This window comes from Convolutriloba macropyga, chromosome 2 (assembly GCF_964194025.1).
Source record: "Convolutriloba macropyga chromosome 2, txConMacr16.3, whole genome shotgun sequence".
Lineage (NCBI taxonomy): Eukaryota > Metazoa > Xenacoelomorpha > Acoela > Convolutidae > Convolutriloba > Convolutriloba macropyga.
This window is the reverse complement of record NC_134469.1, coordinates 56,060,086-56,077,452: the sequence shown is the minus strand read 5'-3', so window position 1 is coordinate 56,077,452 and position 17,367 is coordinate 56,060,086. Positions and strand designations below refer to the sequence as shown.

The 17,367-nt window shown below is 33.7% G+C and overlaps 1 protein-coding gene across 1 annotated transcript; it reads right to left on the bottom strand.

The window, feature by feature from the left end:
* Nucleotides 1-12,927: 12,927 nt before the first annotated feature.
* Nucleotides 12,928-13,556, bottom strand: LOC142335364 (protein dpy-30 homolog). The gene is made up of 2 exons (XM_075383825.1): nt 13,381-13,556; nt 12,928-13,268 (listed from the first exon to the last, which is right to left on the bottom strand). Exons 1-2 carry the CDS (start codon nt 13,552-13,554, stop codon nt 13,032-13,034), a joined length of 411 nt encoding a protein of 136 aa, XP_075239940.1. The 5' UTR covers nt 13,555-13,556; the 3' UTR covers nt 12,928-13,031.
* Nucleotides 13,557-17,367: the final 3,811 nt, after the last annotated feature.

Here is a 17,367-nt window from a genome sequence, read left to right as displayed (position 1 = left end):
CGTTTACAATAATTGCTTCTCATTCCAGAGCAATTAAAAACTGATTCGAAAAAGCACGATCAAAAAACTTTAGCTCCCTCAGCGCATTTTTTGCACTTACTTCTTTTGCTATTTCGAAAACTGGTATGAACAAAAACACCACTCTCTCTTTTCTCCACTCTCCAATTTTGTTCAGCAACAGAAGACGGTCACAATTTTTGCACGTGCGGTATTGCCTTTTATCCTGTTTCAGAACAACTGGACCGATTTAAAAAAAATAGATCACCATTACTCTTCTTCGAGTCGTAAAAAAATAAAAATAGGAGCGCTATAATAGTCGGCTGAGAGCTTCAATTAATAATGTTTATTATTAATGTTTTCAAGAAAATCACTTGCACTTCGGAGCGAAACATTAAGGAACGCATTTCTATCGCTGTAACCATCTGAATAGTGGTATACGAAAAAAACACTAGAGGTTCGTACGAGTCTGTGGCACTTGCATCAAGCATGAGGAAATTTAAAACGCCACATCCCAGTTCTAGACTCTACAAGACCAGATTTTCTTGTATAAAGTCCCAGATTTTAAAATTGCACGTTTGTATTTCAAGATACGTATCATGACTCTGGCAGAAGTCTGATGACTCTGGCAGAAGTCACTTCGAATTTCTGACATACAACTGTCACCGCAATGCAGTTCTCGATTTCTAATAGATTCTGTCAACGAACACAATTTAATTCTGCTTGATTGTCAAAGGGAATCCAGCAAATTGAGAATTTCGCTTGACATTCAAAGTCATGATTTGTAGGATCAATACACACTCACAAAACTATGATATTTTCCAAGCGTTCAAAATGCTGTAACCTAGTGAACAGAAGAGACGCACAGCAAAAATATTCTATTGATATTTTTGATGGAATTTCATCAAATATAGGAAAACATAGATAATGTGTCTGAAATTGAAACAGACGGAGTCAAGACTAGACAGAAAATTAATTTGCGATGCATTCAATAACATAACCGAATAACGTCGGACGAATTGCTCTCAAATGACCGGCGAGCGTTTGGCTTTGTCAGTAGCCAGCCACGGTTTAGCGAGGCTAGCTTTAGCTTGATTTGACTCCGCATCTTTTAGTTTTCTAGCCTTGTTAGTAAATAAATCAAATCAAAACTGATATTTCAAAAATTTGCAGAATATAACTAAAATTAAAAGAAAAGCTTCCAGATTTCGCAGTGAAAATGTTCAAAACTATTTGTCTCTGGAGTTCTGTCATGTAACCCAACAGCAAGACTTAAAAGTTTTGTTGGCCAGTAATGATCGTTAAACTCGGAAAAGGATAATATTCGAAAATTTTAAATACAATAGCAGATTTTAAAAATTTGCCAAATCCGTGATATTATTTTACCTTCAGAAACATCTCATTGTCTCAAAAGACTGTCCAGTACCCCTATTTCAAGGCCTAAACAGTTTAACTGGCTCTTAGAGATCCATAAACTTGGAACATGATTTCTAATTTGTCAAAAAATTTAAAGCTTAAATTTTATCAAAAAATTGGTACAGCTCGAGTCACTTAAATTTTGATAACCATTCTATCAACTGCAGAAACTATGCAACAGCTTATTATCAAACCTTGGATGAGACACCCGGGCCCCTGGTGCCAAAAAAATCAAAAACAAAAAAAACTTGAAAATTCAATTACTTTTTTTGAAAAATTGTTAAAAGCCGTGATATTAAAATCTTTAAAAACATTCCATCACATCTAGAAAATACGCAGTAAAATATCAAATCCTACAAGAGGTTCCTTGGCTTTCTGAGGCTGGGCTGGAGAAACCTAAAAACTGAAAATTTTTTGAAAAAGCTTGAAAAAAATTGCAAGTTTTATCAAAAATTGATAAAATTTGTGAAATTAAAAAGTTGAAAACTATTCCATGGTCAAAAAAGTTTTTCAGTAACTTGTTAAATTTCTGGCCCCTGTGTCCGCAAAAAATTGGAGAAGGACATCAAATGTAAAAAGAAGCAAAAATTCGTGATGTTGAAAAACAATCCATCACATCAAGAAACAATACTGTATTCTATTACCAAACCCTAGAGGAGATTCCTTGGCTTTTGAGCCTTGAGAAACATAAAAAAGAAAAGAAAATGGAAAAAGCCTTAAAATTTTTTGGGGAAAATTAGTATAAATTTGCGGTTTTTTTTGGCTACCATATAGCTGTTAGAAAGGTCATAAAAAAACTGTTAGAAAGATCATTAACAGAGGTTTTGCAAGGCAACACTGAAATAAAGCATAACTGACTAAACGTTAAAGAATTGCTCTCGTACGACTAGTGGGAGCTCTAATAAATTGCACCCTGCTTCAGTCAGGGGGAGAGGAGCCTAAATGGGACTAAGAAGTTCAATAGTGGGCTTCAAATAACCACATTAGAGGTTAATATATACCACTTTTAAGATTTAGAGTGAAAAATTGCTCCAGTTTCGGCGTACTTTTTATTTGACTTTGAGTATTAAATTGCCGCCAATTGAGTTCAGCTGCTTGAAATTGTGATTGAGAGTGAAATTTAGAACAGGCAAAACACAAACAGTAAAGGGCTTAAAAGTCACTCGAAAAGTCAAAAGGGTCAAGCGAAAATTTTGCATAAAAAAAACAAGCACGTTTACAATAATTGCTTCCCTACGCGAGCAATTAAAAACATGCAGACAATTGAGATCATTGAGTTCTTATTTTTGAAATTTAAATATAGGAACAAGCAGCTTAATTAGTAATATCAATCAATAACCCAAAAATAACCGACTAACGTCGGGCGAAATGCTCTCGACGTTCCGGCGAGCGGTTGGCTTCGTCAGTAGCTAGCCATGGTTTATTGAAGCTAGCGTTATTTTGGTTCGACTCCGCAACTTTTAGTTTTCTAGCTTAGTTAGTTAACAAATCAAATAGAAAACTGATATTAAAAAATTTGCAAAAATTTGAAATGTTCAAAATTATTTTTGTCTCTGGAGTTATCTCAAAAATTTTGAAAGCAATCGCAAATTTTAACAATCTTGCTTAAATTCAAGACAATAATATCTTCAAAACCATTTCATTGTCTCGAGACCATCCAGTATCACTATTTCAAGCTTTAAATAGTTTTACTGGCTCAAAAAGATCAAAACTTGGAACATGAGAATAATTTTCCGAAAATTTAAAGAACATTATATTTTATCAAAAAAGTGCTAGAGCTGGAGTGATTAAAATATTGATAACAAATCCATTAATCTACAAACTATGCGACAGCCTATCATAAAGCCTTCGAGGAGGTTCCTAGAACCCTGCCGCCGGAAAAAATGATTAAAAAAGTCAAAATATTAAAAAAAGAACTTGAAAAAATCAAATAAATTTGAAAATTGCTAATCTTAAAATCTTGAAAATCTTTCCATTACATCTAGTAGCTGTACAGTAACTTATGCTCAAACTTTAGAGGAGGTTATGTAGCTGTTGAGGTTGGAGAAACCAAACAAATGACAAAAAATTTCAAAAACATTAGAAGTTGCTAAAAGAACTGCTAACATTTGTGATAAAAGTTGTAACTAATCCATGGCCAACAAACAATTTTCAGTAACTTATTATCAAACCCTAATGGAGATTTTCTGTTAGGCCAAAAAACACGAATAAATGACAACAATGACGAATAAACTGACACTAGCGATAATAAACTGACAATAAATGTTAAAAAAATTTAAAAATTGCAAGTTTTGTAAAAAAAATATGCTGAAATTCGTGGTGCTGAAATCTGAAAAAACAATTCATCACAAATAGAAATTATACAGTACCTATTTTTGAACCCTAGAGTAGGTTTGTCCAGTCTTAAGGCTGGAGAAACCTAAAACCGACAAAAACTTGAAAAAAAATGCAAGTTTTTTCAAAAAAAAAAGTTGATACCATTTGTCATATTAAAAAATTGAAAACTCCTCCATGGCAAATTGTTTCAGTAACTTATTATCAAACCCCTAAGGACGTTTTCTGGCTCCTGCGTCTGGAAAGAAGCCGATAATGAAAAATAAATGTCAAAAACATTGAAAAAATTTAATTTGCACGTTTTGTCAAAAAAATGCTAAAATTCGTGATGTTAAAATGTTGAAACCATTCCACTACCCCTAGAAACTATGCAGTTGCCTAATATAAACTAATATAAAACCCTAGAGGAGGTTCCTTGACACCTAGGGCTGAAGAAACTCAAAAAAATTTCAAAAATTTTCAAAGAACTTGAAAAAATTTGAAATTTAGTGTAAAATTGCGTGGTTTTAGCGATCGGTTGTTCGTCAGTAGCCACGGGAGGTGGGGTGTACACCGGGGGTCTGATGGGGAGGGGGGTGGGCAACAGTGTGGTGGGGGGGCAAAAGCTCGGTGGGGTGGGGGCAATAGGGGGGGGGGGGGGGGGGAGGAGGCAACAGTGGGGGATGTAGTCAACCGCCGGATCTAAGAACCGCCCTTCACAGCATAAGTATGAGAGCAATTAATAAACCCTAAAACTCTGAAATCGGACTGACTTTACAATAATTGGAGGTTTCATGTCGGCATCTTTCCAGAAACATAATTAGTTATGCACAATTCGTTCGTTGAAACTGATATCGAAGTACTTACGTATAGCCAACTGAGAATACATCCAAACTTAAGCAGAGTAACAAAGAAAGAGCCTTGTCTCTGTTTTGAGAAGTTTGAGTAATCAGTATGACAAACAGAGCCTATATTAGAACAAAAACCAGATATCTGATAGACAGATATTTGGAAAGTTTTTACGAACAATTTAATTCTGTCCGGAGAGCTAGCTGGTCGTTGCAAAGTTGAAATAAAACAACACCTCAATGAACATAGATCTCAAAAAGGTTTGAACCAAACCAATTAACTAGAACGAAAAGCTCGTAAGCAACTGGCAAAGAATTGGCTCTGGCAGTGGCTAGGTAAAGCTCAGGAAATTCGCCACAATGAGCGAGGGAAAAGAATATCCCCAAAATGCTTTTCACACCATGAACTTATAATGCCTCCATAGCAACTCAGGTTACCAGCACACCTGAAAACTTGTAAATTTCCAAGACAATTAGTAAAACCCTCCGTTGTTACCAGCTGAGAAACTAATTGCTTGGAGAAAAAGACAAATCGCTCAGACGAAAAACAGCATTAAGAAAGGACAAAAATAACACAATATACACAAAATAAAACGAATTTTGAGGGCAATTAATTAACCAAATTAGAACTCCTATATAAAGGGTTCATCAGTAGACTAACAAAAAGTACATAGCTCTGACGGTACTCTGATGACTCTGCCTTCCTCTAAGAAGTGTACAAACGATAGAAAATTTTCAAATTAAAGCTTGGTTACATTAGGTAAGTAAAGATTCTGACTATGTGATGAACGTTAGAATTCCAAAATACTTCAAATTTTAAAACAAAAAAGTTCAATCCATTGTGGTGTCCCAATGAAACGTTTCATTTACTATTTTTTTTTTTGAAATAGTCAAGTGTTATAAGAGACCAGCCATTATGATTTCAAGATGTAGTTGGTAATTAGTGCAGTAGTCTTGATCTGTTTTTCTTCAAAAAATTCTGATTTAAATGTTTTACTTTAAGTTTTGCGGCCCATAACATAAGCTCTTAATGATAGTATTAACAAGACGACTCTAAAAAATTTTGTAATTTTGAAAATATTCGTTAACGCTCTCTTGAATTGATTGCACCCACATTCGGCCTGTCAATTTTATGACAAATACGGTCTATAAGGGGAGCTTTTTCAAAATTGATATTCGAAACCAAAAACTCAAGACTGATAATAAAGAATTAGGACATATAAGTTTGCAACTACTTAGATGCACACTATTGATTTTTAATTAAAATGTTCATAAAATTTAAAGTTTCATAAGTGAGTTCAGAAGTCATTTTTTCGAGTGAGGTAAGTCACGCAATTGACCTAAAAGCAGAAATGACGTCACGTACACAAATTTTAATTGCAAAGGAATAGAAGTCAATGAAGTCAATTCCAAGAAGTCAATTCCAAGAAGTCAGGTCGTAAGAATCATCGATGTAGACGACGAATTAAAAAATATAGCCGGAAGAATTCCGGAAGCGACTCGAAGCACCAAAAAACTTTACGAAAAGCTGAAGCCATTACCTTTTGTATTAAACCATTAATTCGTTACCTCACCCCGCGTCTGATCTAAAAAAATTGGTGAAATTTAAACCACTGTCACCAAGAGATAATGCAGCAAAATTTTATTATTGAAAAGGTTTGGTAACGTTAAAAAAGTCTGAAATTTTTAGGATGGTCAAAAAACTGAAAGCCTGGCAAAGCTGAGAGGGCCATCAATTGCCCTCATATAATTAATGATTCTAATCTCAAAAAGATCGCGAAAGCAAACGGCAGATAAAAACTTTTCAAAAAAGACAGGAAAGTCAAAATTATTCAAAAAAGTGCTTAAAATTAAGAATCAGAGAACCACTACAATTAGATTTCTAATCACGGCAATTGAGATTAAAAAAATACATAATTCTTCCTTGTTGTATATATGCTAGACAACGTGATTTCATGCTAATTCAAAAATTAAATTAATCAGAAAAAAAAAGCAACAGAATAATATTCAAAGGCAAAAAATCGTCTAAAAACAATACCAAGCCCGGAAGAAAATTGCAATGAATAGTAATAAGTAGAAATGTTGGGAAAGACTTTCTAGCAAAGTCCCAGTACTGCCTTATTTTGAATTAAATCAATTGCAAACCGAAGAAACCAAGATCTAAGAAAAAGCTGAATTCATTCAATTTTTTAACATCTGAAAAAATCAATATAACGAAAAAAAGTAGGTGCCAGGACAAAACTAGAATGATATAAACGAGAGTGTGAAGAATATGGACACAATGTTAGGAACACCGTAACAAAAAGACCAATTCTTGATTTTTGAAAGTTAAAACTCAAATTTAAAAAAATCAAGAAAAACGAGTACATTTCATTGATCAGCATTCGAGACATAGAAAAGACAACGAGTCATTCGAGACAAAATCCAACTTGCTGAACAGAATAAAACAAGAAAAAGCAGAATTCAGACATACGAAACAATGAAACAATTTGCAAAAAAAGTGGTCAAAAAATATTTAAGACTGCATTTATGAAAAAAATTTATCTGTTTTTTCAAAAACTTATCACAAAAATCATTGAAATTTTACTGAAACGAAATTAAAGTCCCTCATGTTCCCCAAAATACTATTTCTAGTAATTAAAAGCAAAATACAAACAAAAACTGAAAAAAATTGCCAAAAAACTACGAAAATCGGATTAGCAAATGTACAATTTTATGAAACAAAATTACATCCAGGTAGAAAGAGGCATTGGGTATATGAATTATCAAAGGGAAGTTGCCATATTAACTGATTTTTGACAAAAAACAGGTAAAAGATCCAAATATGAAGAAATTAATAGAAAAAAAGCCAAAAATTAACTAAAAAATCAAGAAATATGTGCCAATTTCGCATTTGAAACGCAATTTCAGGCTATGCAAAATACTGTGCTATCAATTTCCGGGGTTTACATTTCAACATAGCATTAATTAAAAATTATTTCTACAAAAAACCAAATTACAAGCAAAAAAACTAGGCCACTTAGACGAAAAACCGGCTAAAAACCGTTATCTATATGTGCCATTCAGTCAAAAACTAATTTTCAATGTCAAAAAGTCATTCACTAAACGCAGCGCATGATCAAAAAACTTCTCTCTCTCCGAAAAAATCAGTTCACACTGCAATTTTACTCGCTTTCGCTTTTAGGTCAAAACATCGTCTGAACGAATAGTACTTCCGGTAAAAAAAAAACCCTTAAGAAAACCAATACTCCTCTTCGAGTAGTATTGACTATGTGATGAACGTTAGAATTCCAAAATACTTCAAATTTTAAAACAAACGTATAGCCAACTGAGAATACTTCCAAACTTAAGCAGAGTATTAAAGAAAGAGCCTTGTCTCTGTTTTGAGAAGTTTGAGTAATCAGTATGACAAACAGAGCCTATATTAGAACAAAAAACCAGATATCTGATAGACAGATATTTGGAAAGTTTTTACGAACATTTTAATTCTGTCCGGAGAGCTAGCTGGTCGTTGCAAAGTTTAAATAAAACAACACCTCAATGAACATAGATCTCAAAAAGGTTTGAACCAAACCAATTAACTAGAACGAAATGCTCGTAAGCAACTGGCAAAGAATTGGCTCTGGCAGTGGCTAGGTAAAGCTCAGGAAATTCGCCACAATGAGCGAGGGAAAAGAATATCCCCAAAATGCTTTTCACACCATGAACTTATAATGCCTCCATAGCAACTCAGGTTACCAGCACACCTGAAAACTTGTAAATTTCTACGACAATTAGTAAAACCCTCCGTTGTTACCAGCTGAGAAACTAATTGCTTGGAGAAAAAGACAAATCGCTCAGACGAAAAACAGCATTAAGAAAGGACAAAAATAACACAATATACACAAAATAAAATGAATTTTGAGGGCAATTAATTAACCAAGTTAGAACTCCTATATAAAGGGTTCATCAGTAGACTAACAAAAGTACATAGCTCTGACGGTACTCTGATGACTCTGCCTTCCTCTAAGAAGTGTACAAACGATAGAAAATTTTCAAATTAAAGCTTGGTTACATTAGGTAAGTAAAGAATCTGACTATGTGATGAACGTTAGAATTCCAAAATACTTCAAATTTTAAAACAAAAAAGTTTAATCCATTGTGGTGTCCCAATGAAACGTTTCATTTACTATTTTTTTTGAAATAGTCAAGTGTTATAAGAGACCAGCCATTATGATTTCAAGATGTAGTTGGTAATTAGTGCAGTAATCTTGATGTTTTTCTTCAAAAAATTCTGATTTAAATGTTTTACTTTAAGTTTTGCGGCCCATAACATAAGCTCTTAATGATAGTATTAACAAGACGACTCTAAAAAATTTTTTAATTTTGAAAATATTCGTTAACGCTCTCTTGAATTGATTGCACCCACATTCGGCCTGTCAATTTTATGACAAATACGGTCTATAAGGGGAGCTTTTTCAAAATTGATATTCGAAACCAAAAACTCAAGACTGATAATAAAGAATTAGGACATATAAGTTTGCAACTACTTAGATGCACACTATTGATTTTTAATTAAAATGTTCATAAAATTTAAAGTTTCATAAGTGAGTTCAGAAGTCAATTTTTCGAGTGAGGTAAGTCACGCAATTGACCTAAAAGCAGAAATGACGTCACGTACACAAATTTTAATTGCAAAGGAATAGAAGTCAATGAAGTCAATTCCAAGAAGTCAGGTCGTAAGAATCATCGATGTAGACGACTAATTAAAAAATATAGCCGGAAGAATTCCGGAAGCGACTCGAAGCACCAAAAAAACTTCACGAAAAGCTGAAGCCATTACCTTTTGTATTAAACCATTAACTCATTACCTCATCCCGGGTCTGATCTAAAAATCGGTGAAATTTAAACCACTGTCACCAAGAGAAAGAAAATGCAGCAAAATTTTATTATTGAAAAGGTTTGGTAACGTTAAAAAGTCTGAAATTTTTAGGATGGTCAAAAAACTGATAGCCTGACAAAGCTGAGAGGGCCATCAATTGCCCTCAGATAATTAATGATTCTAATCTCAAAAAGATCGCGAAAGCAAACGGCAGATAAAAACTTTTCAAAAAAGACAGGAATTATTCAAAAGTGCTTAAAATTAAGAATCAGAGAAACACTACAATTAGATTTCTAATCACGGCAATTAAGATAAGAATAATACATAATTCTGCCTTGTTGTATATATGCTAGACAACGTGATTTCATGCTAAGTCAAAAATTAAATTAATCCGAAAAAAAAAGCAACAGAATAATATTCAAAGGCAAAAAATCGTCTAAAAACAATACCAAGCCCGGAAGAAAATTGCAATGAATAGTAATAAGTAGAAATGTTGGAAAACTTTCTAGCAAAGTCCCAGTACTGCCTTATTTTGAATTAAATCAATTGCAAACCGAAGAAACTAAGATCTAAGAAAAAGCTGAATTCATTCAATTTTTTAACAACTGAAAAAATCAATATAACGAATAAAAATATAGGTGCCAGGACAAAACTAGAATGATATAAACGAGAATGTGAAGAACATGGACACAATGTTAGGAACACCGTAACAAAAAGACCAATTCTTGATTTTTGAAAGTTAAAAATCAAATTTAAAAAAATCAAGAAAAACGAGTACATTTCATTGATCAGCATTCGAGACATAGAAAAGACAACGAGTCATTCGAGACAAAATCCAACTTGCTGAACAGAAGAAAACAAGAAAAAGCAGAATTCAGACATACGAAACAATGAAACATTTTGCAAAAAAAGTGGTCAAAAAATATTTAAGACTGCATTTATGAAAAAAATTTATCTGTTTTTTCAAAAACTTAACATCACAAAAATGATTGAAATTTTATTGAAACGAAATTAAAGTCCCTCATATTCCCCAAAATACCATTTCTAGTAATTAAAAGCAAAATACAAACAAAAAACTGAAAAAAATTGCCAAAAAACTACGAAAATCGGATTAGCAAATGTACAATTTTATGAAACAAAATTACATCCAGGTAGAAAGAGGCATTGAGTATATGATTTATCAAAGGGAAGTTGCCATATTAACTGATTTTTGACAAAAAACAGCTAAAAGATCCAAAAATGAAGAAATTAATAGAAAAAAAGCCTAAAAATTAACTAAAAAATCAAGAAATATGTGCCAATTTCGCATTTGAAACGCAATTTCAGGCTATGCAAAATACATAAAATTTAAAGTTTCATAAGTGAGTTCAGAAGTCATTTTTTCGAGTGAGGTAAGTCACGCAATTGACCTAAAAGCAGAAATGACGTCAAGTACACAAATTTTAATTGCAAAGGAATAGAAGTCAATTCCAAGAAGTCAGGTCGTAAGAATCATCGATGTAGACGACTAATTAAAAAATATAGCCGGAAGAATTCCGGAAGCGACTCGAAGCACCAAAAAAACTTCACGAAAAGCTGAAGCCATTACCTTTTGTATTAAACCATTAACTCATTACCTCATCCCGGGTCTGATCTAAAAATCGGTGAAATTTAAACCACTGTCACCAAGAGAAAGAAAATGCAGCAAAATTTTATTATTGAAAAGGTTTGGTAACGTTAAAAAGTCTGAAATTTTTAGGATGGTCAAAAAACTGATAGCCTGACAAAGCTGAGAGGGCCATCAATTGCCCTCAGATAATTAATGATTCTAATCTCAAAAAGATCGCGAAAGCAAACGGCAGATAAAAACTTTTCAAAAAAGACAGGAATTATTCAAAAGTGCTTAAAATTAAGAATCAGAGAAACACTACAATTAGATTTCTAATCACGGCAATTAAGATAAGAATAATACATAATTCTTCCTTGTTGTATATATGCTAGACAACGTGATTTCATGCTAATTCAAAAATTAAATTAATCAGAAAAAAAAGCAGAATAATATTCAAAGGCAAAAAAATCGTCTAAAAACAATACCAAGCCCGGAAGAAAATTGCAATGAATAGTAATAAGTAGAAATGTTGGAAAAGACTTTCTAGCGAAGTCCCAGTACTGCCTTATTTTGAATTAAATCAATTGCAAACCGAAGAAACCAAGATCTAAGAAAAAGCTGAATTCATTCAATTTTTTAACAACTGAAAAAATCAATATAACGAATAAGAAAGTAGGTGCCAGGACAAAACTAGAATGATATAAACGAGAATGTGAAGAACATGGACACAATGTTAGGAACACCGTAACAAAAAGACCAATTCTTGACTTTTGAAAGTTAAAAATCAAATTTAAAAAAATCGAGAAAAACCAGTACATTTCATTGATCAGCATTCGAGACATAGAAAAGACAACGAGTCATTCGAGACAAAATCCAACTTGCTGAACAGACTAAAACAAGAAAAAGCAGAATTCAGACATACGAAACAATGAAACATTTTGCAAAAAAAGTGGTCAAAAAATATTTAAGACTGCATTTATGAAAAAAATTTATCTGTTTTTTCAAAAACTTAACATCACAAAAATGATTGAAATTTTATTGAAACAAAATTAAAGTCCCTCATGTTCCCCAAAATACCATTTCTAGTAATTAAAAGCAAAATACAAACAAAAAACTGAAAAAAATTGCCAAAAAACTACGAAAATCGGATTAGCAAATGTACAATTTTATGAAACAAAATTACATCCAGGTAGAAAGAGGCATTGAGTATATGATTTATCAAAGGGAAGTTGCCATATTAACTGATTTTTGACAAAAAACAGCTAAAAGATCCAAAAATGAAGAAATTAATAGAAAAAAAGCCTAAAAATTAACTAAAAAATCAAGAAATATGTGCCAATTTCGCATTTGAAACGCAATTTCAGGCTATGCAAAATACTGTGCTATCAATTTCCGGGGTTTACATTTTAACATAGCATTAATTAAAAATTATTTCTACAAAAATCAAATTACAAGCAAAAAAACTAGGCCACTTAGACGAAAAAACGGCTAAAAACCGTTATCTATATGTGCCATTCAGTCAAAAACTACTTTTCAATGTCAAAAAGTCATTCACTAAACGCAGCGCATGATCAAAAAACTTCTCTCGCTCAGAAAAAGTTAGTTCACACTGCAATTTTACTCGCTTTCGCTTTTAGGTCAAAACATCGTCTGAACGAATAGTACTTCCGGTAAAAAAAAAACCTTAAGAAAACCAATACTCCTCTTCGAGTCGTAAAAAAACCACAATGTCCCCAATAATAGCCTCTATCGCTTCGCGGCTATTAATAACAATCTCGATTCTCATTCGTGGTCAACAAAAATAGGCAGTCTGTAAAATAAAACACTACAGCAAGCAGAGCAGTTTTGATTCAAAATAGTGAAGATCCAACACCCAATTTAAGTTAAACTGTTTCTTAAGAATATTAGCAATCGAAAGAGGAGTGAATTAATCCGACAATATTTACATAATGTACACATTTATACAATACTACAAAGCTACCGGCTTATGCACGTTGCTAAAAAACAATCATTCTAACTGATTTGCTAAGTTACCCCCTTCATTCATCCCTTGCTGGCTACTTCTGAGTCGCATCATGGCCACAGGGTCGCATTTATCTTTGTTCTTGAAAAGGAATGCAGCCAGGAATTCGATGGGTCGAGCTGGTCTCTCTTTTGCCACCAGCAGTAGTCCTTGCATCAATACTGGCACAAGAGTGGCGTCCATGTAGGCTTTAAGGGGCCATGACTGCATTTCAACTATTCCCTGAAAAAAGATGGTGATGCACAAATAGCTCAGCACATGCCATTTCAAATCCAACGATTGATTTTTTGTACTATAATATTGTATTTCTAAGAAATTGACAGCCAACAAAAACCTTAGGTTGTGATTCTCGTAATTTGTGTCCCGATATGACGCGTTCTATTCTAGCCGTCTCCTCCAGTGAGATGAGTGGGAACTCCGGACCAGCTGATGTCATAGGAGGTAGAGCATCAATCAGAACTTCCTCAGTTGCATTCATTCCTTCTGTTTCATTTAATTGGTCAGTCATGGCAATCTGCAAAAATATAGGCTGATCAGTCCTAAATGTCTAGTTGCCCGGGTTTTACAGAAAACGTTGAGAAACGTTCAGAAAAGTCTTTCCCATTATAGCCCCCCTTATGGTATAATTACCATGATTGCGGGCTATAGGTTACATGACCACTAAAAACATCTGCGTAATTTGAAGAAACCTATAACACTTATGCTCAAGTATTTGCCTAATGAAAACACAGAATTTGGTACTATGGTTACGTTCAGTGTCTATGGTTAAATACAGAAGTAAGAAATTGTGCATGAAGTGAGTCAATAAAAAATCCTAAAATGAGCGAACTACTCCAATTATGTTATTACAAACTGTGTTTGCTTAACGATAATTCTCACTCCAGTATAGAGAAGATACAGTCAATTAAATTCTTTAATTGGTTCTATAAAAAGTTGGGTCTTTCCCATTATAGCTCCCCCATGAAAATATAGCCCCCCATTATGGTATATTTAACATGATTGGGGGGCTATAGGTTATCTGACCACTAAGCTGGGGGGGGGGGGCTATAATGGGAAAGACCCAAAAAGTTTACTTCTTTTGAAAATTGCTTCCAACTTGCACTTGAACTTAGTTTTATTTAAATTTGCGGATCTCACAAAATGGCAGTAATTCTAGTCCTTAAAGCAGTAGAAAAGAAAATCATCACCTACAAAAACAGATAAATGGTGGGGCTATTGTTTTTATCAGAATTAGGCGGGGATTTGAGGAAATTAGACCATTGACTGAAAAAGCACATCTAGCCGTCCCAAAATGTGGGTGAGGAGAGCAAACTTTTTGCCTCATTCATCCACATGATTACGTATATAAATTGAACGGGAGATGAAGTTTTCTCTTCTTGTGTCTGCAAGTTTGAGCCCTTAGCTTGAAGAGAACCTTAGCAGCAACAACCAATCCCGACCTGCAGACGTATTTATACCCTCCTGGAAACCAGTAGCTCTTTATGTAACAGTGGCATCATCCCTGCCATCAACAATCATTGCAAATGCGGCGGATACACCTGATTATGCATCAACATATACCGACGACCGCAAACTAGCTCCTCAATACGCTGACTGATGAGAAGCCGGTGAATTTTTTGCCGCTGTCATTTGAAATTCTTGGTGGTTGGTATGAAATCTCGCGAAGGACAATAAAGAGAATAGCTTGTCTGTGGGAAGGAAGCAATGCTTTCTCGGAAGTTCTAGTGTTACGATCAACCGATTGACTCAATCCATTTCAATCCAATTAATGTGTGGGAACGCAAATATGATAATTACCCGATTTGCCTAACTAATGACAGCAGATGCTTGTACCTGATTATTGCAGAGTTTTCTCTTTATATTCATCTTTCTCACCCAACTGGAGGGGTGTAAGGGTTTCTTTGGTCACTAAATGAGAGGTGACCATAATCGATTGTGTGGTTATGTGAGAGAAAAGACTTGTATAAACCAAATAGATTTTTGTTACAAAACTCTGCAGAATAAAAATTCCAATTGATGAAGAACGGGAAATGACCAAAGGAAGGATATGCTGCCAATGAACTTGACTGATCATTTGCTTGATTACCTGAGATTCAATTGTTCAACAAAGATATATACAAAAACTAGCTTTCCCTAGATATTGAATAGAAAAACTTAGATTAAAAATTGTTTTTTCTAACGACAGAACTAGTTTAGATGTAAGCTATACACGCATAAAACCGGTCCTGCATTGATGACACATTTTGTGGCCCAGAAGAAATACTAGGGAACCAACTTTCTTTGATGTCCCAGGAATTTTTGTTTTTTATACCGTTGAGTCTGGAAATGAACGGGATATTGAACGGAAAAATTTAGATCAAAAATCGTTTTTTTTTCTAGCGACAGAACTAGATTAGATGTAAGCTATGCACACATAAAACAGGTCCTGCCTTTATAAGACATTTTGTGGCCTAGAGCAATTACTAGGGAACCAACTTTTTTTGATGTTCCAGGAGTTTTTGAATTTTATACTGTTGAATCTGAGAATGAAATATCAAATTGATGACAAAATCTCTTTTTGATAAGATTGATGTTAAAGTTGTCAAAACCGCTTCACGAAATCGTTTATATCCCAACCATCAGAATTCCATAATCCAGTTTAGACAGTTTCTCATAGTGAATAAATCAAACGGCAAAAATGTTATTCTCTGGTTCACGAAAATTTTTTTTCAGCGGTATTTTCTTTCGAAATTTGAGAACTTGAATCGGCGAGGATTTTTTCGGTGAAAAAAGTTGTCTTCTTATATCCAAAAAATTTGGCATAATCTTTAAATTTAAAGTGCTTAAGAGTTTGAAAAGTTTATTTGCGCTTTATTTAAAACAAATAACGCACGAAGATTTGTTCAAAAATTTTGGCATCTTTGAAAAACATTGATAAGGAAACCACGAGCTTCGTTTAATACATTTTGCCCAAAATGTTCAATGGGAACTGGCAATAATGACCGCAAACGAGTTTTACCCTTTTGTCCAGCAAGTGCAACCGACTCTGCCTTCTGTGCATAGATATATCTCTAATGCGCATTTTTTTAAAGTATTACTATGCTTATTTTCTAGATTTTATTCACTTGGCTTTTTATTAAAATTTTTTTTGCAAATGATCTGTGTGCTTTTCAAAGGACCTATCTTCATTTTTTGGAAGAACATAATAATTATTTTTTTAATTATTTTCGCAAATTTCTCCAAACAATGGGATTAAATATTTTTAGTGACAAACACAAAACTGTATTTTTGAATGTTTTGAGTGCAGAATGATATACGCTACTTCACACATGATTTTTTTTCATCTTGGGTTCTATCCTTTCATCTATTAAGATGCCGCAATCGATCTTTTTCGCTAATCGAATTCTGATCTCACATTTTTGTAACCTATGGTTTATATTTGGTTAAAATTTAAATAATTGCAAAATTTTATTCGTTCAATTAAATAGCAACTGCAGAGGAAGCCAAGATGGCCGGCATTGTAGAAAACAAGAATTGTGAAATTTCAAAGCACGATTCGCAAGACAAATTTGTGTTTCTTCTATGTTCCAGGTTTCTTTCTGAAAAATCCCGAGCTAAAAGAATTTATCGGAATACCTACTAGTAAAAAATTTTCAATTTCAATTTCTTTTCCTATACTGCATTCTTTTCTGATTATTTTTTTTGTATTGTTAGTAGTTTTTTAATCTTTTGCGTCGTTTCGAGACACGCCATCTGCCACAGTTGCTGGACTCTGTCAATCGCAGTCTAATTTTTTTCTAGATTTGATTAATTACCTTCTAAGAGAGATTTTGTGTTAATCATATCAATTTCATCTGAAATTATCGTATTGTTATTTTTTTCATGTCTATTTATAGTTTTACGTTTAACTTGTGTCTCAAGCTCGAATGGTCTTTCTCGTATTTAAATTTCTTCAAGTGTTTTCTTCATGGACTAGACTGATTAATCCACGTCGTATGTTCATCTTCCAATTTGAAGTTCAAACCATTTCTGGTTTCGACAATTGTGGACGGTCTCTGATGAAAAGACGTAAATTTCTTCTCAATTTTCGTTTTGTAGCTAGTCTTATATGTGCTTTTCACCAGTCTTACTAGTTTTGGTTTTCAAAAGAAGTCTCTTTTACATATCTTACTCTATCTATTGTATTTTATATAAAAAAGGACCGTGTACACCATCCGGCAACAATGGATGTAGGTGGGAACATAAGGGATGATGAGTAGCACTTAGCCGGATGCAGCACTTCAAGCTATTCCCCCCCCCCCCCAAACAGTGTAAGACGGCCCAGTCACAAAAATAACTAACA